This window comes from Chiroxiphia lanceolata, chromosome 3, assembly GCF_009829145.1.
Source record: "Chiroxiphia lanceolata isolate bChiLan1 chromosome 3, bChiLan1.pri, whole genome shotgun sequence".
In the NCBI taxonomy this organism is placed as follows: domain Eukaryota; kingdom Metazoa; phylum Chordata; class Aves; order Passeriformes; family Pipridae; genus Chiroxiphia; species Chiroxiphia lanceolata.
In genome coordinates this window covers 70,035,010-70,061,612 of record NC_045639.1, presented here as the reverse complement: position 1 = coordinate 70,061,612, position 26,603 = coordinate 70,035,010, and the positions used below count along the sequence as shown (strand labels likewise).

The 26,603-nt window shown below is 39.4% G+C and overlaps 1 protein-coding gene across 2 annotated transcripts in view; it reads left to right on the top strand.

The window, feature by feature from the left end:
* The window catches only part of CDC40 (cell division cycle 40), a 38,968-nt gene extending 19,460 nt beyond the window's left edge, over nucleotides 1-19,508 (top strand). The window contains exons 4-15 of one of the 2 annotated variants that reach the window (XR_004356301.1): nucleotides 1,071-1,154; nucleotides 3,095-3,234; nucleotides 3,855-3,951; nucleotides 5,663-5,802; nucleotides 7,374-7,448; nucleotides 8,080-8,125; nucleotides 9,475-9,576; nucleotides 10,916-11,031; nucleotides 11,117-11,250; nucleotides 15,741-15,816; nucleotides 17,587-17,731; nucleotides 18,594-19,508. Coding sequence is in view for 1 of the 2 variants with exons in the window: in XM_032683978.1 (XP_032539869.1) it covers nucleotides 1,071-1,154; nucleotides 3,095-3,234; nucleotides 3,855-3,951; nucleotides 5,663-5,802; nucleotides 7,374-7,448; nucleotides 8,080-8,125; nucleotides 9,475-9,576; nucleotides 10,916-11,031; nucleotides 11,117-11,250; nucleotides 15,741-15,820; nucleotides 17,587-17,731; nucleotides 18,594-18,771 (1,337 nt within the window). In the remaining variant the exon portion in view is untranslated. Of the gene's footprint in view, nucleotides 1-1,070; nucleotides 1,155-3,094; nucleotides 3,235-3,854; nucleotides 3,952-5,662; nucleotides 5,803-7,373; nucleotides 7,449-8,079; nucleotides 8,126-9,474; nucleotides 9,577-10,915; nucleotides 11,032-11,116; nucleotides 11,251-15,740; nucleotides 15,821-17,586; nucleotides 17,732-18,593 lie in introns of both variants that reach the window. The other variant, XM_032683978.1, reaches the window with a different exon arrangement.
* The last annotated feature ends 7,095 nt before the right edge of the window (nucleotides 19,509-26,603 follow it).

Here is a 26,603-nt window from a genome sequence, read left to right as displayed (position 1 = left end):
GTACATTTTATAAATTATTTATAAGTGTAAATGCAGCAGATTTTGTTGTGGTTGGGGTTTTTTGGGGGGGTTTTGTTGGTTTGGTTTTTTTTTTTTTATTGAGACTCAATAGCTGTAATCAGGAAATGGAGATGTGAATACTTAATTCTTTTAAAAATTAAAGGGCATTACTACTGCTTCTAGTACCATCCACATTAGGTAAAGCAACTGCTTTCAAGCTGAAGGAACAAGCTTTCACAACGCTGCCAGGAGGAGGACTAAATTTTTGCTGGTGGAGACAGAATACGCACAGAGCCCTGGAAAACTTCATTTGCTTTTATTTTTTCCCCATCTCTGTCCTCTTCCTTCCAGCTGCTGCCATCGCCAGGACTCCAGAGATGAGTAGCACTCCATTTGACCCTGCAGAGGTGGTGAGCAGGGCAGAGGGCTTCAGGGCCAGAGGCTGCTGCTGAAGCTGGAGGGCTGTCTGTGTGCAGCAGCCACAGGCTGGTTTCCATGTGACTCACTGGCTTTGCGAACCAAGGAACAGTGCCCTGAACTAAAGCAGAATCTGTTTAACATCATATGTCACGAACACAAGATTTTGAGCTATCTTTTCCTTATGCCATGTTACAACAAGAAGAGGTTGCTATGGCACTTCACAATCTAATGTTTGTACAGCAAACTGGTCTGAATTCAGTGATGACCTTGCTTGGAGCAGGGTGTTGGGCCCTGCAGCGGCCTTCTGAGGTCCCTTCCTACCAGAAAGATTCCATGACTTTGCTTCTTGTGACTACCCTCACTTTGTATCTCATTTTAACCATTGCCTATTATATTTATTTGTTTCTCAATATTGTGCAAATATAAGCTTTCTGGTAGCAATATGTACTCAAGGGCTTCAAGGTACTACTTCATAGTAATCTTTATACTCAGGCCAAGTGAAAAATGAATGGGATTCCAAAGTATCAATTCTTCCTCATACCGAGCTCATTCAGAGTCAACAGGGAAAAATTTGCAGGGGGGCAGAGTAATGAAAGTCATACTAAACTGAAAAGCTTGAAATAACAGTATTTTTTTCCCTCTTGTTCTAGGTTATGCATTAGATCCCTCCATAGATAACCCCGAAGTTGCTACCAAGTATATTGGTTCTGTAGAAGAAGCTGAAAAAAATCAAGGTAATTAATCCAGAATCTCATATAAATGACTTGTAGCTGATCACTGTTTTCATTTCTTCTTTACTAAGAAATGGAATAGGTATTAGCAAAGGAAAGAATTATGGGAGATGTACCCATGTCCAAAGATACAATAAAGAAAGATGTGTTGCAATGGAAAGAGGATAGAGAGATACTGGAGTGTTTTGTTTTCTTGAAGTAGCAAATGTTTCAGCCTGTCTTGACAAATTTCAGATAGGATTTACAATGTGTAATTGCACAAATAGAATTTATCTGTATATTTGAAACAGCTTTTTGGTCCTCTTAAATTCTGTCCTGGCTAAAGTTGTCGTGTGTCTTGCATTAGGATACCTGTATGTTGGGCTAATCATGGTAACTGTGCTACTCAGCAGCAAAGTGATCACTCTGTGTGCAACCTTTAGCACTCCTATTGGGAGCTGCATATTATCTCTGCTTAGTGAAGTTCTTTGGGTTATTTGGAAAAGAAAAACCATTGGAAGGTTGCCAAATAGTAAAGGCATGGCATGCCACTGGCAAGATTGATACCAGAAGCATGGGGTTTGTAATTAATACTTTGATACAAGATATTATAACATTTTAAGTGTCTTGTTTGACTTGGAAAACTGTAGCTGTGTAAACTTCATGGTTATGCTTTCCCTTGCATGTCTTTTTCAAACATCCTATTGACATGTGTATACAAAGGTTCTTTATTTCTATGTCCTTTTCCTCAGAATATATCCAAGGTTATTTCACTCTTTCCTTCCAAAGAAAGAAACTACTAAGATTAAATCATATAAAAAAATTAAAAATTAACCTTTTCATAATGGAATTTAGTAATTGATTTTAAGAAAACTCTTGATTAATGTACGATTCCTTCATATGATCACTGCTTCAGTTTTTACATTGCCTATTTTCCCCTTGTTTATCTCAAGCTCTTTTTGTCTCTTTTGCACTAAATGAGTATTACTGCTGCTCTAGAAAGACACTGTTTGAAAATTGCACATAGTTGTATATACAACCTTTTGAAAAACTTAAAAGATATTAATGACTTAAAGTTTACTTTTTCTGCCATATCTAAATTGTTTAATGGCTTTGACAAATGAAATTCTGAGAGCACAACATTTGTGAAAAGCTGACATTTATATAAAAGAACAGGAAAATGTTTGGAGTCAGGTGACTGTCAATAGCGACATACTTTTTAAAAGGGCCTGCAGCAACAGGACAAGGGTAATGATCTTAAGCTAAAAGAGGGTAGATTCAGACTAGTTATAAGGAAGAAATTTTTTTGCAATGAAAGTGGGGAAACACTGGAACAGTTTGCCCAGAGAGGTGGTGGATGCCCCATCTGTGGAGACATTCAAGGCCAGGTTGGATGGGGCTGTGAGCAACCTGATCCAACTGATGATGTCCCTGCTCATTGTAAGGTGGTTGGATTATGTGACCTTTAAAGGTCACTTCCAACCCAAACCATTCTATGATTCTATGAATTTTTACTAAATCAAAATGCACAGTTTTGATTGAGGTTTGGGGAGACTTGTCTTATTTTCATTTTGGAGTAGGGTTTTTTGAAAGTGTGAGGATTGAGGGTGATTAGAAGCCACTTGTCGACTCTACTGTCAAAAACTGCACTAATGAAAGTAGGAAAACGGATGTATTCTTACAGTCTGCAGACTTATTGTTAAAAATTAATGGGTACATGCATGGTTAAATACGCTAACAAACAATGACACGCAGTTAAAGTGGTTCCTCTGTTACTGTGCATAGTTAGCAGTGTCCATAGCTGGAAAAGTGGGCAATGCTTTGGCCCCTTTTACTCAAATGGTTTTGCTGTTTATATTGAAAGGAGTGATGGTGGTGGCTTTTTCTTTTAAACTGACTGTAGTGTGACCTGTGATGATGTATTTTGTGTTAGCAGTTAGGCAGTGTATTGTTTCCTTTTTCAGGTTTAACAGTGTTTGAAACAGGACAGAGGAAAATTGAGAAAAGAAAGAAATTCAAGGAGAATGACGCATCTAATATTGATGGTTTTCTGGGACCATGGGCAAAGTATGTTGATGAAAAAGAAGTAGCCAAACCATCAGAAGTAAGTACTACTTTAACACAATAGGCACAAATTTTTAGTACAAAATTGCAGTGGTTTTAACAGAGATCCATCTGCTCTAGTAGTTTGTCAAAGCAGAAAATCCATGCTATGCTTTCAGGTGATAGGAACATTTAAGGTGATATGTCTAAATAAGGTATTCCAAATATTCTTCATTCTATTATTTGCAAGACTGATTGGAAATAAAATTTATTGTATCTGTGTGTAGTATGTAGAGTCTGATTAAAAGGTGTTTGTAGACAGAAGCAGCTTGAAAAAAAAAAAGAAAATAAAACTTCTTTAAAAAAGAAAAAACCAGCCAAACAAAAAGCCCCGATAATACACCCTCCCCTGAACCCTCCAACCAACAGACATAGTTCGTGTTCAGTCAGTGCTTAGCTGTAGTCTGTGAATAAAAAGATGATGATTCTTTTCAGTGTACATAGCTTTTTAAGCTATTGTTTTGATAAAGGTATTCTCTTTCTTGATGCTTAGAAATATTTCTAATCTCATTTAGCAAATAAATGTGTTCCTAGCAGTGAGTAAACAGCACTACAGTTCTAGGTTTTGCTATTTGATTCTGAATGCTGTCTTTTAAAAAGATCATGTTTTATTTTTTCCAGGAAGAGCAGAAGGAGTTGGATGAAATAACAGCTAAGAGGCAGAAGAGAGGAAAACTAGAAGATGATAAACCTGGAGAGGAGAAGACTATATTACATGGTAATGGCATCTTCCTGACTGTTCTCATTTTCTAGCTTGCTGTGTTTTCTTGCCTGCTGTGTTAATTAGTAAGGATGGCAGACAGCCTCAGTTTTGCTGAGGCACCTTGATGTTTCCGTATTGGAGATAATAGCACTCACGGGCATAGGCATAAAGGACAGGGAAAGAAATAAACTTGGACTAATTCCACTTCATACTGTGAAGAGCAGCATGGATATGTTGTTTTTCAGGGTTCTGGCTTTATTTATTTATTTTTAATGTTACTGGATGCATATATCCCTTTCCTATTTTACAGAGCAAACATATTGAAGTTATGAGTTTGGCTTAGTTTCAGCTTCAAAATTACTGTAGTTCTATGTGTCAGTATTCTCATTGGCATATAGTGCTTTGAGTTATGGCTTATGCACAACTTAGAAAATCACTTGGACTTTATGCTTCCTCAATTGTTAATGTAAGTGTACTTGCTGTCAATTAATTACCCTAAGGAAGCCTATAGTATGTGGTACCTTCAAAGAAAATGGTTTGGTAAATAAGTAAACTAAAGTAATTTTTTGAAACTGTTACTTCAACTCCATACAAAACAGCCCTGCCTCATATTGCTTGGTGCAGATAGTTGGGTAAACAGAGTCTCTCTTTGCTTACGCATTCCTACAGCCAGGCTCACACGCACAAGCTGTGAGCATCCCTTCTTACGAGCATTAAAGAAGAAGTGGCAGCTGTGAGATCAGCATTGCTGACATCAGTACTCATTCTGTTTATACAGATCATAGTAGATCGTAGCAGATCATGAGAATATTTACTGAACAGTGTTGCGCATAACAAACATGAAATTTTAGCCATTGAGCTTCCTATAGAGTAATTATTTTGTATCCAACTTCTCATGTTCCGTACCTGAAGTTTCACAGTGAAAGACCTTGCAATATAAACTTTAATTTTCTCACACACAAATGTTCCAGAAATATGCCATTTCGTAGACATCTAATATAAATATAAACACGACACAGTGTAAATGTGGACACTGTCAGGAGGTCGCTTGTACAACCGAAACTGCCATAGCAACATTCCAAACTGAGAAATTAATTTAATCAGTGCACAGCTTAATGTCATGGCTATGCAACATGTCTACTCCGAAATAACCATTTCCATGCGCAGTCCATCCCTGTATGTCTGACTGTCCAATCACTTCTTAAATCTAGTTCAAGAGCAGTTGTTGGCTATTGCTGACCAATATTGGTTCATGCTGGCCAAATGAATCTTGTTTTCCTTGATTTGCAATTCTGTTGTCATGACTGACACAGGAAAGAGCTGGCCAGTATGTGAGTTGCAAACAAATGCCAGGGTTAGAGTTCCACATTCTAATCTATGTAGAGTTAGTGTAAGCAAACCCTTGTTGGTCGGGGGAACTCTCATGCCATTTAATGATGAGTAAGATGTGTACGAGAGATTGTCTTAATGTTCAGATTATCAGATTCCAAGCAGACTTTGCTGAAGTGACTTAATTTGATCCTAACTGATGTCAAATAAGATTCCATGTCTGTATTCTCTGAAGTGGGTCTTTCTTACCCCTGCCTCTCACCTCTCTCTCCACTTCACAGCAGAGCAGCTGTGTTGAGAAAAAGTTTAATTGTGTGTGTTGTTCAGCCTTCCAAAGATTATAACCTCTTAAAATATAGGTTCTTGGATTCTCAGAATTCTGTGTTTGTCTTTTCAGTTAAGGAAATGTATGACTATCAGGGGAGATCTTATCTTCATGTCCCACAAGATGTTGGAGTTAATCTTCGTTCTACAGTGCCACCTGAGAAGTGCTATCTTCCAAAGAAACAAATCCATGTGTGGTCGGGACATACAAAGGTAGGAATGTCTGTGAGCATACATCATAAAAACCCACTTAATTTTGTGTCTGCAGCTAGTAATTTGTATAAAACTGAAGTTTTAGTAGAAGGAAAGAGTTTTTTCATCTTTACCACATTATGCATGTAATTGCATTACATATGCATTACATGCTCACACAAGGTGTTTGGCTGCTCAAATGCAGTTATCTAGCTGCATATGCTTTTCTGTCAACATAGTGGTTCTCCCTTAAGGGGAAGCGTATTATCCAGTGAGTTCTGTGGGATTTGGAGTTATTTCCTGAACTACCATGTGAATAACAATAAAGCTAAATCTAGAGATTCATGAGAATTTGGGGGGTTTGTGTTTTTTTAATAGTAAAAGTACTTAAGGGCTATTTTGTATCCAACTTATAAAAATTACATGGGTTTTTTGATTATGATGCATCAGCATTATAGGTTTCCCAAATACAGCTATTACCTTTGAGACATGTGTCTTGTTAAGAGTTTTCTTTGATACTACTTAATATCCACAGTTTCTTCTTGTGCAAGAGATTGTAACTGTATACATACTTTTGGTATTAAGAGAGTGGTTCACTGATCAGGTTTGTAAAGCTTATACTCAATTTGCTGCTTCTTTTGTCACTAATTTTCAGTATTGCTTGAGGGGAATATGCTGCACTGCAACAGAGAGCACTGTAATACTTGAAAGCCAGAAGAAAGGAGGACACAGGAAATGTTTTTAGCTTTTACCCTTTTTTAGTTGTCACAGATCTGAGATCTGCTTTACTTATTGCAGCATCAATGAGTTTATAGCTGCAACTATGAGGGCTTTCCAGAATAACATCTCCTCCCCAAAGCTCTAGTCACTCCTCTGCCTATTATCCTATTACAACAGACTGATGCACAAAATAGCTTTTTCCTTCAAACAAGATGAATAATGAAATCGATGAGAGAAGCAAAAGAAAGATAGATGGACAATTTTAGAAAACCTGGAGGATATAAGTAGACAGTAATAGGGAGGATAAAGTACCCAACTCCAGTCAGGGGTGGGATAGTGGAACTGGATGGCATATGAATAAATAATTGATAGGAAATGAAAAGGAGGGGCATCAAGCCATGAGTACTTGGGGGTTCCTTAGACTTCCTCTGAAAGGAGTACCTGAAATACAGACAGATGGGAAGATGCTGTGCTCAGGGAATCTGAGTTCAATAGGTAGAAGCCACTGATAGTATATGTAAGAAATTGAGCTGGCCAAAAAACTTTTTTTGTGGAAAAGTTCCTCACCCGCCCCACTTATAAAGGCTTGTTACACAGAAACAGCCACCCAACCCTAAGTTTGTATTTATTTCCTGTGTTTACCGCAGTAAAGGTGTGAATATTGAAGGAGGCTACATATACAGCTGTTAAAGTGAATCAATTTGTTGCCAATAACAATTGTTCAAAATGCATCACTGTTCTAAAATGGAATGTGGATAGGTTTTCTTTTCGGGATACAGTGTCTGTATATTTTATGAAGATAAGCTTTAGCTGTTTGCTTGGAAAAGAAATGAACTGAGGAAATATCTGTTTAATTATGTTCTTATTTACAGGGTGTCAGTGCAGTTAGATTGTTTCCTCTGTCTGGGCATATACTGTTGTCTTGCTCTATGGATTGCAAAATCAAGGTGAGTTATTTTTCTGAATACAGACAATGCATTTTAGGATACAAAAACATTTGGTATTTCTAACAAATACCTTTTGTCTGTGTTACTTTTATTTTTCTCACTTGATTTTTAAATTACAATTTCATTGGAACAAAGATAGAAATAATACATAAGGCTGTGGCTGTTAAACAGTGTTAATCGTTTAGTAATAGCATTTAGAAGGTCACGAGTACCTCAGGGTATTGCCTTTGTTGTTATATTAATTCATTTTCTGTGAAGCCTAGTTTTATAACTAACAGTAGGTTTCTGCTGAAGTGTTTTACTGAAGCATTTGTGCTTTTGAACTAATCTCACTTTAGTCCAGCATATACCATATTAGAAAGCTGATGTTGTTGGGATTTTTCAGTAGCAAAACCTTAAGTCTTTAAAGTTGGAATATTGTATGGGATTTTTAGTTATTTTAAGGGGGGGTTGCTAATAGGAAGGTGGGAGCATTCTTGTGAATTTCTGGATAGATAGTTGTGACTAATCAATAGATGTCATATGTTTGTGATTAATTTCTTAAAAGATGTTACCATATATGTTTGCACTTAATTTCAGCATCATTGTTGTTTAACAACTGACATATTTTCTCTCCATCTCTTTTTCCAAGCTATGGGAAGTATATGGTGATCGAAGATGTCTACGAACGTTTATTGGTAATAGTTTTTCTTTTAAACTGATTTATATTTAAAACAACTTCATGGAAGAATATGATTTAGGTTAGCTTAATAATTTATCATAGAGAGGACTCGTACACGTCCAAGGCAAATAGTATTTGGAATGATCTTGGCAGTAAGAATTGAAAAAGATGCAAGTTTTTAACAAAATCTTGTCATTATTCCAAGCAATCTGATGTTGATGTGTAACACCTTACAACCTTTAAAACAAAACATTAGTGTATGACAATCATCAATAGTTTTTGCAAGATCCTTTCCAAAGGCAAAATCGTGAAATTAAATTGCCCCATCTTCATGCTGGAAACAGCAGCTTTCTGTATTTATACTGTGAGGGCATCTCATGCTCTGATGATCCCACCTTAAATAGGTCGTTTCCTCTGTGCTGAGTTTCTATTGCAAAAGCATGGGAAATTTTTTTTTAGGTTCAGATGCTGTCTTTGTTCATGTAACAGGTGCTTTTTGAAGCAGATAGTTGAGAGAGAGAGAGAGAAATACAAACTTCTTAGCAGCCTTGAATGCAGAACAAAAGCAGCTGCTTCTCTTTTTGAAATGGGAACATTTCTAGAACATTGAGTGAATATATGTTGAGTAACAATAAAGAAGTCTTTTTTCCCCTAATATTTCTGATGACAGGAATGTGGCAAAGATGATGGCTCAAAAAAGACTCTCTCTCAATAGACTGCTCTTACTGAACAGTCAAATTCTTTTTCTCTAAAGGTCCTTATTATCAACCAGATTCACCTGTTATTTTGCTATATTTAAGTTACTATACCAGTATTTTAATTAAAGAGATTTACAAGTCTGATGCAGTGGTTAGATGAAGGTATTGAGCCTGAGGGGTGGCAAGGTTTCCACCAGATGAAAGCATTCTTAATTTTCTGATCTAATATGTCCCATATTTTTAACCTGTTTTCTAATTACAAATGTTTCTCCTTTAAATGTGTCTCCTGTAGGGTTTGTCTCTTCTTTTTTCATTAAATGTTGACATTTGTTAGTGTTTTAAATTTCTCCTGAAATTCTGCTTATGTATCAATTTATGACACACTGTGGTTGGTTCTGTGCAATGTCTTCATTTCTCCAGTGCTTTAGAGGTATGAGGGGTGTTGGGGTTTTATTCACATTGTTCTTTAGGAGATAATTTTTTTTTTTCACATGAATTCTTTACTAGTTGTCATGAAGAACTTCAATAAATGATTTTATTGTTTTCTTTGCATTGTTAGTCTGGAGCATTTAACTAGAGTTTTTGTTTAAATCTCCCCCCCCCCCAACAAATTAGTTCTAAGCATGAATGGATGAAAGTATGTCATCACATTTTTTCTATTTTGTAGGACACAGTAAAGCTGTTCGAGACATCTGTTTTAATAATGCAGGCACTCAGTTTCTTAGTGCTGCATATGACCGCTATCTTAAACTCTGGGACACTGAAACAGGTAGGCTTGTATTTGTAAACATTGTTATTTGGCACGATGTTTAATTAACAGTGAATATAAAGATATATTATCATTCAGGTTGTTTCCAAATATCCTTAATATTGTCTTGTAGCTCAGTGTTCAGCCTTTCATGACAGGGTGAATAGTCTTGGTTCCCCTTCATGTTTTGTTGTGGTCTGTAATAGTGCAGTTGACACGACCTATATACCTGTGTTTCATACACATTTTCATTTGAGAAGTTTGATAGTTATTTGTAATGCTAGAACAATTCTCAGAAAAAAAGACAACTTTTTGCTAGATCATTTAATTGCATGTTTACATCTACAGGGATAAAATTACTCTTCAGACCTAAATATGCTTAATTTAGAAGAATTATCTCACTTTATCTTCCACTTAACCTGAAAAAGAATAGGAATAGGAAGAATAAGAATAGGAAGCTGGGCTGCTGGTATAGAAAGTTGGAGGGTAGGTGGGATTCTCTCACACAGCTGCCTTCCAGATGCGTTGTAACATTCTGCTACAAATAGTTTCTTAAGTTTCCTAAGTTAAAGTGTCCCTGCCCATAGCAGGGTTGGAACCAGATAATCTTTAAGGTCCCCTCCAACCAAAACCACTCTATGATTCTATGAAGTTAAAAAAATACAGGATAGATTTTGTCAATACTCTTTTAAACTGAAGTCTCTTCCTAAGACAGGAAGTTGCCATGTGTGAAAAAGACATTAGCTTTCTGGGTTAGCAGTGCCACTAGTCTTATACAGATGATAGCCAAAAAGGTGTAAGTCAGATTCTTCAGTCTGAACTCAGTTATTTAGATAGAGCTTTTGGATTAAAATGAGCTCCTGTAAGTTACAGATAACATGTAATCAGGTTATTTTTGGCTGAAGCTATGAGGGGAGGTCAGGGCTTTATTTTGCAGCTTTTTCTAAGTTTAGGCTTGAGGAATTCTTGCCTGAGTTTACATCTCTTGTTCAGAAGACATCTGATCCTAAGAAGGTGATGCTTTGCAAAGACAGTGGTCAGCATGTGATATCCTGACCAGTCTTTATCTTCTTGATATGTCCTGGTGACATCCAGGTTACTGAGCAGTCATATTGTTTCACTAGCTGTAGTAAACTTACAGAACAGTTTGTATGTGCACATGTTTATGCTGGTGTATGCGTACAAATGTGAAAGAAGGTCTAATCAAAGAGCAGAGCAAATTCTACCCTCTAATCTTCTCAAGGACTTTAAACCGAGTATTTTCTACTGTTAGTAAAGTGGTTTTTATTAATATCTGCAAACAACCAATCAGCCAATAGAACTTCCAACCTGATGCACTATGAATGGCTTTCTGTTACAGGGCAATGTATTTCAAGATTCACCAACAGGAAGGTTCCTTATTGTGTCAAGTTCAATCCTGATGAAGATAAACAAAATCTCTTTGTTGCAGGAATGTCAGATAAGAAAATTGTGCAGGTATTTATTACTGAGTATTTATTTCTTTAAAAGTTCTGGTATTTAGTAAAAAACCAAATTCTTATTCTGACTCTTTTACTTGCAGTGGGATATTCGAAGTGGTGAGATTGTGCAAGAATACGATAGGCATTTGGGAGCTGTCAACACCATTGTGTTTGTGGATGAAAATAGAAGGTTTGTGAGTACATCTGATGACAAGAGTTTAAGAGTCTGGGAATGGTAAGTTTAAAATTTTCAATTTTAACTTCAAGTATATTATGAGCAAACTGAGAAGACAGTTTATTTTTAAAGGTATACATAGCACATAGGCCGCTGGAGTGTACTGAGTTCTAGCTAACTGAGGAAGAGCTTTATAACCCTGTTGTGGCTAATGCTTGAGACACTTCATAGATTTCCTCTTCCCCAAAGAAAACATAAGACAGCCGTATCAGCCTGAGGCATGCTGCTCTCTATTAGTGGTCTCTGCTCTCTCTCCTTTCCCCAAGGGTGTATTAGTCATTAAATTAACCTTTTAAAGAAATGTTTGCTTTGTTACAATTAGCGTGTGTTGATTTTGAATGCTTTGAACTTGGATGTGCATAGTATTATATATATTTGGCCCATGTTTGAAATAACTAGTTTAGTGTAGCTTCATTTCTGTTTTTCTGGTAATTTGGGTGTTTTTGGCAATCAGTGATACTGACAGTATGAATACAATAGATGACAGAAAAGTGAGAGTCTGTCCAAGAAAAAATAATAAGAAATATTTTAAATGGCTTCCAGTTTTTAACATTTGACCTGGGAAGAAAACAGATCTCTCCTATCTGAAATGTTTTCCACAAGGTTCTAGGTACTAGGATTTTCAATTTAGGACGTTTAAGATTTCTCTAGGATTTGAAATTTCATTTTGAAATAATCACTCCTATATCTTTAGGTATTCATTTCCTTTTGGTGTTCACACATGCAAAGCTGTTGCATAATACAAACGCTAGTTCAACAGCTCTGTGACTAATCAGTTCCTTCCCAGCTTTTTTTTTTTTTCAACTTAGTCAAGAGACTCCAGTCTGTGGTATTGGAATGTTACCCAAGCAGGCAGCTAAATCCTCAGCATGTCTGTGATCAGCTGCTGTCATTGCCAGTAGCAGCAGTGGGAATGACCAAAGTCTGAGAACTCAGGCTTAGGCTAGACATAAAATGCTGTCTCCATATGCCACTCCAAGAGAGCCTCTGTTCAGTACTTCATAAGCAGACCCATGCATTTACTGAGCTCCTTAAAGAAAAATCTTTACAATACCATGTCTGCTAAGGAATGTCTTCTCTCTGGTGAGTGAGAGGATGATCTCGCTTGCACAAATCTGCTATTTCCTTAAGATTGGATTGCCCTTGTTTTGTGAGCTTTGTGTTGATGGCTGAAATAAATAGTGAAGTGGGTGGATTTAGTCACTCTGTGGGGAAGAGCAGGAAAGGCAAAAAGATTCTGGCATGGGAACATTGCAACCCGATTGTTCCAGTAGCAGAAGTTTTGTTCTTCTGAAGAAAAAAATATGTACTGAGCTTGTTGTACACTGAAGAAAGAGCTGCCTTGTTGAAATAATAGGGAACTCAACTGTAGGCAGTATTCTTAATGCAGTTGTTGGGGATTTTTGTTTTATAAAGAGTAAATGTAATGTCATCTTTTTGGGCATGACTTGAAAACCTTTCCTCACAACCTGCTGTGTTCTATGTTAATCGGTCTGTAGGCATATTTCTATAATTTCAAGATCCAGATTTTTTAAATGCCTTAAAACTAAGTTAATACATTCACTAAGAAAGCTTTTGGAGCTTGAAAACTTCCATGGCAAATTCTTTCTCAAATCCTTTTCTCCTAAGTTCATAAGGAAAATTATTTGCTACTTTGGGTGATTTGGTTACTGCAGTTATTGGCACTTTTCTTCATATGTTCTTCAGCACAATATTTCTTCAATATCCTACAGAAACAAAGTGGAAGTAATTATGACCTGAGTATGGCCTTAAAAGCAAATAATTAAAAGCTGGTCTAATTGCTTGGTTTTAATTGTCTAGAGGAATTTTGTAGTGTGTTTTATAAACACTTTGACTTGGCCAGAGCTGGTAATGGGATGGTATGTCTGACTTCATCACAGTGAGCAACTTCTGAGAACTTAAATCTCCTTTTCCCAGGAGTTCATCCCATGTATAGATTTCACTGTGCTGTGCACTGAATTGCAGTTAGTTGGTTGCCTAAAGTTCAGACTGCAAGTATAGCGTAGACTCTTTCAGATTAAATGGTTTATTTAGGAATATTAATAGGAGTACTTGAAAATTTTTCTAGCTTTGCATTCCATGTGATTAGATATTAAAGTTGGCATGGATATATGTGTATGGATTCTGTGTTCTCTGTTCTAGAAATGCAGTGTTATTTGTCTTTGCTTCATATGTGTCTGATCCTACTTGGATAAAGAGTGAAATGATTTTGGCAGTTGACTTTGGAGGCTTTTATTTTCTTTTACCTCCAAGTCAGCCAGCAAAGCAAGAACTGTACAGTGGTAACAGCTATTGTGCTGACAGGCTTGGAGGCTTGTCACCTCTATAAAGCTATGCCCCTCAGCAGGCCTCTTCTGTCCATCATTCCTGGTAAAGGTACTGTAGTCTCCTGAGAGAGCTCTTCATGAGGTGTAGGTCCCAAAACTGGATTGGGTTAGACCTGGGGAGTTCAGTTGGTTTGTTTTCCTTTCTTCTTTTATTAAAAAGATTTTTTTCTATCTTGCTTAAGGAAGAAGTTGTATCAGAACCCCCAAATATATAACACTTCTACATCTTGGCTAGCAGATACCACTTTTGGTATTTAAAACTTTTCAGCCTTTGAAATGCTATGAAGTGGGGAAAGGACTTGAAAGTATTTAAATTTTAAAAATTCACCAAACAGTATGTCACATGAGATTTGAGGTCAGACAACCATGATAGCATTTGTCTTGATAATTTTTTATGTTTTTTTTAAGAGAGCAGGCTGTTAATACTTATTTAGCAATTTGGAAGTAAATGTGAAACAAATGTATCTCTTTATTCTGCTTAATAGTTTAATGCAGCATATCCTGCAGCTGTCCTAAGTGTGTCTGGTAGGTATCAGAATAAAGCAGAGCTGGTGTGGAGAAGAAAGGCAGAGCAACCTGTGCTGCATTTAAATTTCTGACTGCAGTACAATTCAACATTAGAGATGCATCTTCTGTGATGAAACTTTGCTTAATAGGGCTTCCACTGGGATTGGTTTTACCTGGCATTGAGGACTTCAGATGATTGGTGGTCTGCAGGAGTTTTGGATGGTGGGAGCTGATCAGGACCTGGCCTTAACTGCAGCAATAACGTTGTATCCTGTTGCAGTTGGGGTTTGAAACCGCTTGGGTAGGATGAGGCATGTGGCACTTCCTGTGGTGTTGTGTTGGTCAGGCCAAGAGATTATGTTAACTTTTTGTTACTTCTTTACATGTTTGCTGCCCAACAGTAGTCTTAGGTCTGCCTGTTTGGAAGCCAGTTATCCCTGGCCTGAAGCACGTGCTTTTATCCATGGAGTATATTAAGTGGGTTGCCCTTCTTATGCTGAGGGGTAAATGATTTTAACATTTAACACACAGGAGCATTTGTGTCACTTCTTGACAGCAGAGCAGCTTCTCACCCTGCTGCCCATGTTCATGTTTTTTAATGCAAGATGACAGGAAAGAACTTACTCCACAATAGAACAGGATTGTAATTACCTTGCTAGTGTCAACCGTGTTGCCATTCAGCAAGGCTCAGGCAGCTCATACGAGGCAGCCACCCACGCTCTCTGCTCCCTTCTGCTGTGTGAGTTAGACAATGAAGTCATAAACATCCCCTTTGTATTAATTAATGTTGCTACAGAACATTTTGCATGTGTTTTCTGCTGAATGCATTAATCGAATCTATTTTCTGCTGGAGGTTTCTTTTGCTTAATGAGAAAGCCATGTGCATGCCTTCTCTCTTCGCCAGCCTTCTAGTGTAGGATATGAGGAATACTGTGAATATGCACAAACCGTTAGTAATTCAATTTATATAGTAAAAACCAAATGACAGTTCTGCAGAGCAAGGGTTAGACTGTACTTGTTTTTTCCCTAGGCCTTTGTACAGGACAGTGTCTGTTCTTAACATACACTGGTATGTGATTGAGCCCAGGGAGTTCACCATTCAGTTCAGCTGTGAACATTTGGAATTGGTTGGCATCCCATTTGGGGAGATCAGGAGGAAAAGGGCATTGTCAGAGAGATGAGAGAGACCCCTGTTTTCTTTTCCTTTGAAAAAAGAGGGGGAAAAAAAGGCAGAAATATTCTAGTTAAAACAAAAGTCAGTAAATATTCCAATAAGATATATGCATACATATATGCATAGCAGTATTCCTGCTACTTATATAAGAATTCTGTACAAGCTGCAATTATAATGGAGGCAATAAAGGATCACGGTGTTACAGTTTTATTCTTAACAATTGGAATTATGATTCTACATTAGACTCTGGATCATTTGATAGGGTTAAATTCATGTTATCAGAGGTTATGGTGTGGCTGGAGCCTCTAGGTGGACATCCATAGTATTTTTGATCTTTTGCATATTCTTCCTTTGGACACCACGATATGTTCTCTAGGGTTCAGTCACTAAGTAAATCAGCTGAGGCAGCTCTTTGGATGTTCTCCATGTCTTCATAAAGCACATACTTCTTCCTTTTGCAGGGACATTCCTGTAGACTTCAAGTACATTGCTGAACCAAGCATGCATTCCATGCCAGCTGTGACTTTGTCTCAAATGGTAGGTTAACACTTTACTGCTTTCTTAGGCCTAATTTACTAAGGCATGTCTTACTGATTATATGTCTGTAGTGTTACTGTGTTGCATCCCCCTGTCACCCTACACTACCCCCCTTGCCAATCACTCTGTGCAGTTATTCCAAGATTGGACTGCATCTAGTTTTGATTTAAAAGTCTTGAGAAGAACACATGTCAAATGAGTGTTTATATCAGGGTAACTATCCATTTAAAATTAGATCTTCATCCAGACAGGGCAAAAGGACTCTTTCCTTTCATACAGCTATCATGTGCTCTTTGCTCTATTTGAATATTAAGAGAAAGAATGGTGGGAACTGACCAATAGTGGCAAAGTACTAAGCAAGTTCAGTAGTCCTTGTGGTGCCACTGTTAAAGCAAAACTGATGTTGTACATGATCCTGTTCCTTTCTGTTCTGAATATAGGCCAAATAACTCTTGCATAAAGAAACCCCAAATTATCTCAGTGTTTCTTTATGTTAATGTTTCACTGGTTTATGTTCTTCAACTAGAATCATACTGAGGGAGGAGAAAGGTTTAGGGGCTCAAGTAATCACTGAAAAGCCTTCTAACAGGACAAATCTCTGTTATTTGTTTTGGCCAAATTTAAATAGCTTCAGTGTCACCATTATTAAAGTGTTGCCAGATTTGCAGTTAACAGTCCCATTATGCTGAGTAGTGCTTGATCAGCTTGTTGCACACCTGACGTTTTCAGCCAGCTATCAGCATCAAATTGTATTTGCTTTGCAGTGTAAATGTTTTATTCTTAACAAACAGAGTGGGTTCCTAATATTAAAGGAAGATTCTGGAGAAAGAGGTAGCTGCATTTGAAAATGTTAGCTTCCTAAGCTGGCCTTTTTCAACCCATTTTTGAAATTGCACAACTTGCTCTACTCTAATTTCTTGTGAGCAATGCAGGAAACAAACCTTTTTAAGAGCGGAAGAGGAGAATAATATGCTTGGGGTACACACGTCATTTTTTTCTTTGGGAGGCTGAAGAAAATCCTCAAATTCCAAACTAGTAGCAGGAAGAGTGATCAGATGTATAGTCAAGTCAGCACATTTTATGTTGTCATTGTTCGGGTAAAACACCATAAAGGCAGTGACAACATGCAGAGTTAAGGACAGAAGTCTCTATTCTAGGGTGTTCTGTAGCATATCATCTTCATTGGATTCTCAGGCAGGAGTTAATGCACTGCCAAGATGGAAAATGAGATAGAGTTAAGATTAGAAAAGCCTCCATGTTTACTTTTACTAAAATATCTTTATTAATTGTATTCTATTAAAGCAGTGAATACTTAATAGTTGCAAAAATGTAAGTATTTTCAAACTCCTGAGTCTACCTTAAACTTGTTTTTTCCGTAAAGAAAATAAGAGATGACTGCCTTAGAGTACCCACAAAACAGGTGATGAAATAAATTGCAGCTAGATGGGGGTTTTCCCCCTGATCTGAGCTACCTGAGTGTATGCACCAGCAACCTTACTCTGTAGCTTAAAAGCTTAAGAGCATGTCAGCAGGACTGGTGCAACACATTGTTGTAACAGCCAGAGCTTTGCTAGAGTCCCGAGTGCATTTTGTAGGAATAGGCATCCCAAATTTTGTCAAATGTAAGATTTTGACTCTTGGCAGTTGCAATATCAGCTGCTACATAATGATTGTGCAGGAAAAATTATAAAAATCTCTTAAAACATTCTAGTTAAGTCTCTTTCTTCAGATGCAGCACCCTTATATCACCTTTTCTTATTGCGTTTATAGGGAAATGGTTGGCTTGCCAGTCAATGGATAATCAAATTCTGATTTTTGGAGCTCAGAACAGATTCAGATTAAACAAAAAGAAAATTTTCAAAGGTCACATGGTAGCTGGCTACGCTTGTCAAGTGGATTTTTCACCTGATATGAGGTAAGTTTTCCTGGGAACGAACTTCATCTTAAAACTTGCAGGTACAGACACTAAATTTCTTTTTGAATCCCCTGCAACATTCATGTTTGCACAGCCACGCTATTAGCTCAGCCTCAGAGTTCCCTAGCCAAGTGGTAGAACAGAAAGTTTACTCTTAGCATATGATGGGACTAAGTTATGCTTGGGGATTGCTCTGAAGAACATTTAGAAAACAGTCTGTGTAGTCCAGATCCCCCATTCCCCAAAGATGACTGTTAAACTGTCTGGAGACTCCCCTCGTTTTGCCTTATCCTGGCACAGCACAGGAGGCTTCCATGTCTGACTCACATCTGGCTCCTTTTGCACATACTCTGCAGCACAGGGTCTGTTCCCACAACATTGTCTGGAGTACCTGTTTTCCCAGTTTCTAGGTCTGGTGTAGGTATCCTCATTAGTTGTTGAGACAACCACCTCTTTCTTCCTGTTGACTTAGTAATATGTCCATACCTTTACTACCATATGCACGTAAGACATCAGTTACTATAAAAACTGGAGAATAACCTCAGCAAAACTGGTGGAAAAAGTGTGTATAAATTTTAGAGGAACTTCTGGCACTTTCTCTTTTGCTGATGTATTCTCTTTGGTTCCAGTAACACAGTGTATGGTGTAATCGCATTGCTTAGCACATTTACCTCACAGTTGATGAATCACCTTCTGCAGGACTTGTGCGCTCTAGAGCGCAGCGTGAATGCTAATTTTTTGGTAGGTTTGTTTGTCAGACAGGAAGCTCACTGGGGGAAGCTCCTTTCTGTTGCTCAGTGTAATAGTGTTATAATACAAGCTGTCTTCGCACATGATACAACTTTTAATTCTGTTAATATAGCTATGTGATATCTGGAGATGCAGATGGAAAACTAAACATCTGGGACTGGAAGACGACAAAACTCTACAGCAGATTAAAAGCACATGATAAAGTCTGTATTGGTGCAGTGTGGCATCCACACGAAACATCTAAAGTCATCACATGCGGCTGGGATGGTCTTATTAAACTATGGGACTAAAGATGAGGCTACAAATACGTAAAGATGCAAGTCCTGCACACATCTGAGATTAGAATGAATTCTGCTGTAAGGATGGGTAGATGTGTGTAATACTGCAGTTCTCAGCTTGCTGTATATATGCACTAAAATCAAGAAATCTTCAGAAGACTCAACTGAAAGGATATAGTTCTAAATATGGCATCTGGGTATGAGGAGCTGAGGTCATCTGAAGCATGCAGAATCACATGTTAGTTTGTCCTGTCACTGCTTGTGAAAAACACTCTTGTAAAATAAATAATTTTACGAAAAACTATTTTTGTGGGTCTGGCTGTCAAGAGATGTGGAGAGTCAAAGGAGAAAACCAGCAATTGTTAACTTTCTTCCAAAAAAAGAAACCTTTGGTACCTACTTCAAGAGCTGGAAAAGATGTGCTTCTTTACCTGGTTTTAGGTGGTATTTTGTTGTCACCAAAATACTTCTGCCTTTATAAAGCACAAACCCACTTACTGAGATTTGTTAATTCAGAGTAGAAATGAAGAACTAATCGGAAGCTATCACTTGCCACGTAAATTCTGTCAACTGAAGACTGCATTCATACCTAGTCTTAGTTTCTGTCTGTAGAATTATGATGATGACTGACTTTAACCTTTGCCAGTAGTCTTCACTTTCAAGATTTTGTAATGGTTGGGTGCTATGTGTTTGGGTTTTGTTTCCCATATGTTGTTTTGTTCCAGTAAGCATGAATATTAGAAAAAAAAGAGTGAATGTCTCCTGTTCAGTTTGGAATAGCTTGTATTATAAGCCCCATGAAGGTTTTGACGATTTAATGTATATACATGTCACACTTTTTCTCTTAAAAGAACTTATTTTTAATAAATCTTTTTATAAAAAGTCTGCTTATTTTTATGCAATTTTTCCATCTTGCAGTGTCCATATAAAATATTTCCTACCATTTGGTATTTTAATTTGCAGTTGTACCAGATAAACTCATTCTCTAGCAGTGTTCATTCAAAACTAATGCAAGTTGGTAACAGGAGAAAAAATATTTTCAGTTCCTAGTCTCCTCTCTTTTTGAGCTCATAATGGAAGTAAAAACATGTAGCAAATCTTATCCCATTGATCAGTCTTTTAATTACAGTTTTGAGTTATATTATATTGTTTACTGTAAATCCAATCACTGCTCATCCATTATCAACAACAGCAAAGGAGTAATTGTCTTAATTGACAGCAGGATAGAAGCTGAAGCAAGAATCCCAGATGGTCTAGACGGAAGGAAATGGATTGGGTTTTTGTGGATTTTGGGTTATTTGACTGGTTACAAGACAATTCTGGTCTTTCATAGTGTACTTACACAAGGTAGGCCCTTGTGAGTGAACATGGAGCTTAGGCATTTTTAGACCAACTCTAAAGCTGAGCTCAAGAGTCGTTCCACTGTCAGTTTGTGCTGGTGTGTAACTGCAACACGTTTACATGTTTCTGTTTACTTTCCCATCTCAGTAGCCTAGTGTGCCTGAAAAACTCCACACACTGTTTTCACAAGCAATGTATGGGTGGTAACTGGGCCTTGCCCAGCCTTGCACCCGTGTACTGAGATAGGAAATGGTAGAGCCTGGAGAGAAAGAGCTGGTCCAACATGTCCCGATGACTGATCTCCTTTGCAGGGAGAGAAGAGGCTGTTCCCATTTCTCTGTTCTTCAGGATGTGGGTGGGAAAGAGCTGCTGCTGTCTCACAGAGGGTGAATTTCCAACAGGGTGCTTTTTATAGGGAAGGTTTGATTCATGAGCTGGGAGTAGAGCTCTGGTGTATGCTGTCCCCCAGGTGCTGCTTCAAGAAAGGAGGCTGAAGTAATTTGTGTGCCCTGACCATTAACTGCTTATATGTACAGGGAAACAGGGGTGAGAGGAGGAATAGAGCAAATAGAGAAACTTTTCACAGGAACACATATTAGTTTTCACATCAGAAACACCTTTCCCAAATGCCTTAAAAGTATTTAAATCATAATACACAAAATGCTTGGCTCTGTCACTGGTGCTGTGTTTTTCCATGTGTCACCTTCCAGCAGAACATGAGATATATATTTAAAAATATGTATATGCAAAGTATAAAAATAAGCGTATAAACTTGTAGTAATATACTGGGTGTTGTCTTTGAAGGAAAAAAAAAAGAAATGTTTCAATCAATTCTGTTGGAGTTGATGAACTGGGATTAAATGTTTGCAGCAAGGCCAGAATCAGAATTCCCCTAGAAACTTTCAGATAAAATCCTTTGTCCCTCACAGTTGGTCACTTCGTTAATCTTTTGTGGAATTTCTCACATCTGCATTGAAGCCTGCAGGGGGAATTTTTATGAGGATAATTCCCTCTTGTCAGCTTGAGAGTTGCAAACTGAAAAGCTTGCGTTGTCAGCTAGTTTGCCGTACACATGGATAGATGGTGTGTGTCAGTGTGGTGCGAGTCTAGACTTGACATTCCAGCAGCCACATGGGAAGAGATTTCTTTCTGGGCTAATCAGCTCAAATCACGTCCTTCTCTTCCCCACTTCATGTTTCACCAGAAATTGCTTTAAGTGTTGGTCAGAGCAAGTCTAGTCTGAGACTCCCTAGGCTGAACCTGGCCCTTGAGCAGACAGAACTAGGGAAAAGGCCGTGTTGGGGGAGAAAAGGAAAGCATGCATTTTGAGTTCCCTCAATTTATTATCCTCTGACATTAGATGAAGAATGGAATATAGTAATTCAAGCCGAAAAGAGCATCTTGGGAGGGCTGCAGTGTGTTGCACTGCCAGGAAGGAATACAGGCAAGCTGGAGTGCAGGGCTGCTGTCGCAGCATCATGGTTTGTTCCCCTGGGTCACGCATCTGTAACTTTCAGAAGTGACTTGCCAATATGTTGCTACTTTTATTAATACTGATTACATTTACGGTGGAAGTCTTACAGATCAGGCAACTATCTCCATCGTTCTTAAGAGTTCTGCCTGGGAAACTTGATAGTTCTTTTGGCCTTTAGCCAGCTTTTTTCTTGGACTTTTTTCACATATGAGAGGGGGAAATGTCCCACATATCCCGTGCATCTTGCTGGTAAGGAGGCTGGCTGTCTTGAAGCAGATGGTCTTGGCATCTGTCTTGCTCAGAGTTTATAATTGTCCCCAGTAAGATGGGGCTGCTCAGTCTTTGCCCTCATTATGAAGAACAAACATCAAAATTACTGTACGTCCAGAAAAGTCCAAGATTGTCTTGTAAAAAGCCGATTTTTAGCAGCAAGCAGATGTTCAATATGCCATTTAACACTGTGGTCTTTAACGGCTGATTTAAACGGGGAGCCTTGCAGTTCTGACAGCCCAGTAACAGGATGTACTTTCCTTCTTTCTACCAGCTGGTTATTACAAAATCCTGCTCCCGTTTGCTAGGAAGACTCCATATGACAAGCAGGCTGCACGAGGGGGAACACGCGGAGAGTGGAGGAGGGAGGGGAGTTTTGCTTGGAAGACTGTGTGAACAGTTGAACCCATACGCCAGAAAAAATCAGTTGCCAGGGAGGTTGTTCCTCTGGAGACTACTTAAGGACTTGTTACTGTAGATTGACTTCACTAGCATACACTCAAAATTTACATCTCATATTTTGCAGTAAAATATGTCTTTTCTGTTAGGCTAGCTGGTAAGCAAAACAGTCACCACCACAGCCGTCTTGCAGCACTCAGAGAAAACTGCTTGTGGCAGGGCTATGTTTACAGAAACTGCTTGCAGAGTCTAAAGCTTTCAGAAACAAGTTGCAATACTTTCAACGGGCCATGGACCTGTAAATTCACCAGGCACACTGGAAGTTTGACCTCAGACCTGTTCGTTGTCTTGTATGACAGAATATTTAAAACATGTTATGTGCTAAAGCACTGAGCCTTTCTGAGCCTGCTTTTGTCCTGCTGTGCTTCATGCCACTGGGAGACTGCTCAAATGCAAGTTACTGCAGATGTGCTGTGTTGGTCAACAGAGTGAGAGATTCTCATTAGGCTTCTGATTTTTGTGGTTAGTCTGAAAGATGTCAAGACTAATTGAGCCTACTTCTCTGGTTTAGGAAAGGAAGACAGCGACACAAATCCTCTAGGGAGTTGTTTTCAGTAATAGGAACTTCATGGAGCTTCAAGACCACTAACAGTTATCCAAACATAGTTCTGGCAGTGGAAATCTTTCTTTTCCCCCAGTGTACTTGCTCCAGAGTTGGTGTCTTGCTCCTATTCCCCAGATATTGTGGAATAAGTCTTTTTTTTTTTTTTTTTTTTTTTTTTGGTGGACTTTGAACTCTTGCAAAGCAATATTAAAAAAAAAAAAGGCAAAAATACCCTGTCCTAGAAGATCAGTAACCATTTATTTTCCCACCCTAGCTTGCACCAGGCTAATTTCCACACACACCTGGGCCTTTGCTCACCCACAAGAATTGTTTATATTTTGCTTCGGCATCCCTATACATTTTTACTTCAACTCCTCTTTCTGTACTCTGTAAAACATTCTCTCTTTGAATATTCTTTGGAGACAAAAAGGGAACTCAGACTCTGAAATCATTTGTCAGGCCAGACATCTACAGGGAAAAGAGGGAAGGCCATTCCCTGAAGTTTTCAAAACCACGTTGCGTTCTGTCAGAAGAGCTTCCCTTCTGCAAGCTCCTTTTCTGCCCTGCTGCTGACCCTTTGGGAGTACGGTGGTGCAGCAGGGCAAGTGGCTTTTGTTTGCTTTTTGTCATTATTCCTCCAATATTAAACAAGTGGAATTATATTATTGAATATTTCTTCGGATCCTGAATTCTCCTATTTCTTGGAGCAATTTTCCTTCCCTTCATAAAGAAGTAGTTAAAAGGCATTTCAGGGCCTCTACTGCCTGGCAAATCAGTTTGAGGGGTCAGTGTTGGGTCTGGTGAAGTCCTAGCCTCTGCGTCTTGGCTGCTCCTGGCTGGTGTCCATGGAGAGACACAGGTCCTCCCAGGGCATGGTTGCTGCTGCTGCTGCTGCTGCCGCCTTAGAGGTCTGACACAGGTCAGACCGTCCCCTCCTCCCTGCAAGGGTGGTGGTACCCTGGGTGGTGACTCCATTCGAGATATCTGAAGGTGGATGCAAGGGTGGGATTCACATTGTGTTCGATTCAAAAATGGAATTTCAAATATGGGGGCAAAAATACCAGCTGAGGCACAGAAGCATTTTCATTACTTGCATTAAGTTCTGTACTGTGTATGGCAGTGCACTTTCTTTCAGAAAGCTGCTTGAAACCAAACATCTGTGGTGGTAATCCACCAAAAAGAGCTGGGATGTTGCAGTGGTATTCACATCTGAGTCATCATTTCTAGGCAGCAGAAAGCAGACTCCCATTTCCCCCTTGTGTAAGGTGCTGCCTTGTCAGGGTAAGGGACGTAACACGAGCTGTCTGCAAAGGTCTCTTTGGGAACTAGGTGAAACTCTTTACATCAGGCAGGTCAAACTGTGCCTTGAACAGAGACTTCTATTTAAGGAAGAGATCCATTCATTTTTGCAGGTGGTTCCCTTCAAGTGCCAGGCTTGCTCTGCAGATGCTACCCCTGAAAGTCAGGTGGGGAAGCAGGTATAAATGTCCCTGAATGTAGGTCGGCTCTGAACTTCCACCAGCACTAAACCAGGTCTCTACTGACTGCAATTAAATGTCACATGTATTAACAAGCAGGAAAAATCACGAGTGATTCCTACTGAATAACCCTGAGGATCCTTTCAAGGACAAGGAAGCGGCTAATGAAGCTCATGAAATCAAAGTTTTGTAATGAACCAGATGGTCTCAGCTGTTGAATAATTCACCAGAGAGAATGAGTGCCATTTCTTCAGGTGTGCTACTGGGTGATATGTCTTCTTGGCATCTGCCAAGAAAGGCCAGACATATGTTCCCTTTACGCTTTCTTTGTTCTTTCACAGTTGAGAGGCTCTCATGAAGAACAACCCTTCACAAGTCACTGATGGGATCAAAGCCTGGGGCTAGAAGAGCATGCAATAAATGGCAGGTTTTGAAGTGCAGCAGGAGGTCAGACCTTTTTTTGGTCAAAATTCTGAAACTCCACGGTAGCCAGCATGGCATTCAGAAAGAGGCTGGTTTTTCTGGAGGAGCATGTTAATGTTCTAACCTGCTGCCATGGGCTCTCTATGGAAAGCTTATGATGCAGTATTAACTGTGATAATTTTGGGGGATTCACATCAGTTGCTGCTCTTCGTCTTCACTAGATCACAGGCAGCACCTTTAAATTCTGATTCACAAATGCATGTGATTTATAAGTCGCTGTGGGCCTCTCTGAAAGAGAAATACCCTCACAGAAGGCTCTGTGCAAATCAAACTGCCCCTACACATGGGTATCTCTGAAAAGATCTACTTTAAACTGAGCTGAAACATCTCCTGGTGGAGTTGTCCAACTGATGCAATCATGGCTCCACATCAGGAATGAGACCTGGCCATCGTGTCTTTGTTAGCTGGGTTTGGCACCATGAATGACCTGAAGTGCAGGCAGTAAGGAGGCCCCTGGGCTGGAGGCAATGAGCTGGTTGCTCTGGAGAGCTGATGTGGATGCCTACAGGGAGCACAGGGAGATGCCCAGTGCACCTGGGGACAGTAGGCCAGGAGTCTGGGGGGACAGCAGGGCTGGGCAATACCCATAACAGTGATGCTGAGCAGATCTGGGGCTGTCTCTGACTTTCCTCCTTAGCTGCTGCCAAGGGAAGGGCCCTGCAGTAAGTCTCTGAAGAGCCATCTCTCCTTCTCACTCTCAGACAAATGAGAGGGAAAAATGGGCTCTACTGCATTCTCTGCAAGAGATGCTGGGTGCTGCCCAGGTGTGGCAGCCTTGTAGCAATGCCAAGACAAGCCAGTGGCTCTTTCTTCCTGCCTGGGCATGGCCATGCCATTACCAGTCTCCAGGCTATGGCTATAATGGCAGAATGCCCTGCCCACGCTGGTTTTAATGGTGCACTCTGTACTTAGCCCCTGAAGAAGGGGGAACCTATGGTGGTTTCTGCACAGGTCTGATCTGGGAAGAGATGTGGAGTACAACACTGGCATATGGTCGCTGCATGGAGATGGTCTCAACAAGCTCATCACCGCCTTCATAGCCTTTCCAACAGTCTCTCTCCTCCAGAGCTGCTCCTGGGCAGTGGAATGCTCCCAGCAAAGAGCCATCCTACAGGAACAAGGCCAGCTCAAACATGGATGTGCAGATGTCCCAGAGGTAGCTGATCTGCTTGAGAGACAGCATGTAGCAGGGGTTGGCTGGTGCATCTTCATCTCTGGCTGAAGCAGCATGAGCCTGCGGATGACAGAATTCCCAGATCCCTACCTTTCTCTCTCAGCACAGTCCATAACAGGCTGGAGATACCACCCGAGCAGGGTGTACAGCTGGGACCCTGCAACAGGTAGGGGGCAATTGTGCCTGGGTACAGCAGTGGGTGGACAGAAACTTACCACACACAACCTCCCTCAGCACCAGCCTGTCCACTGCGGCATTCAGCCAGTGCTGCTTGTCTTTCTCGCTGTGCACGTACCTGGCAGCTCAGTTCTTAGGAGATGGAATTGAATTTATTTAAGGGTCTCTCCTTTAGGTAAAAGAGATCAATAAAAGAGAAGGGGTAAGGGCACAAAAGCAAGATCTCAGAAAGAAAGGCTGAACTCTGCTCTAAGAGATGTGAAGTAGCAAGGCACAGATAGCGCATTAATAAGTGCTGTTCATTCTCTCCTACAATATCACATAACTGCCTCCAGCATGATAGATGGCTTTTATCTATCTTGCATTTGAGATAAGGTTTTCTTAAAAATTACCACAGTTATTGGAATCTTTTTTTCAGAAGATGTAGCCTGAAGCATTCCTGAC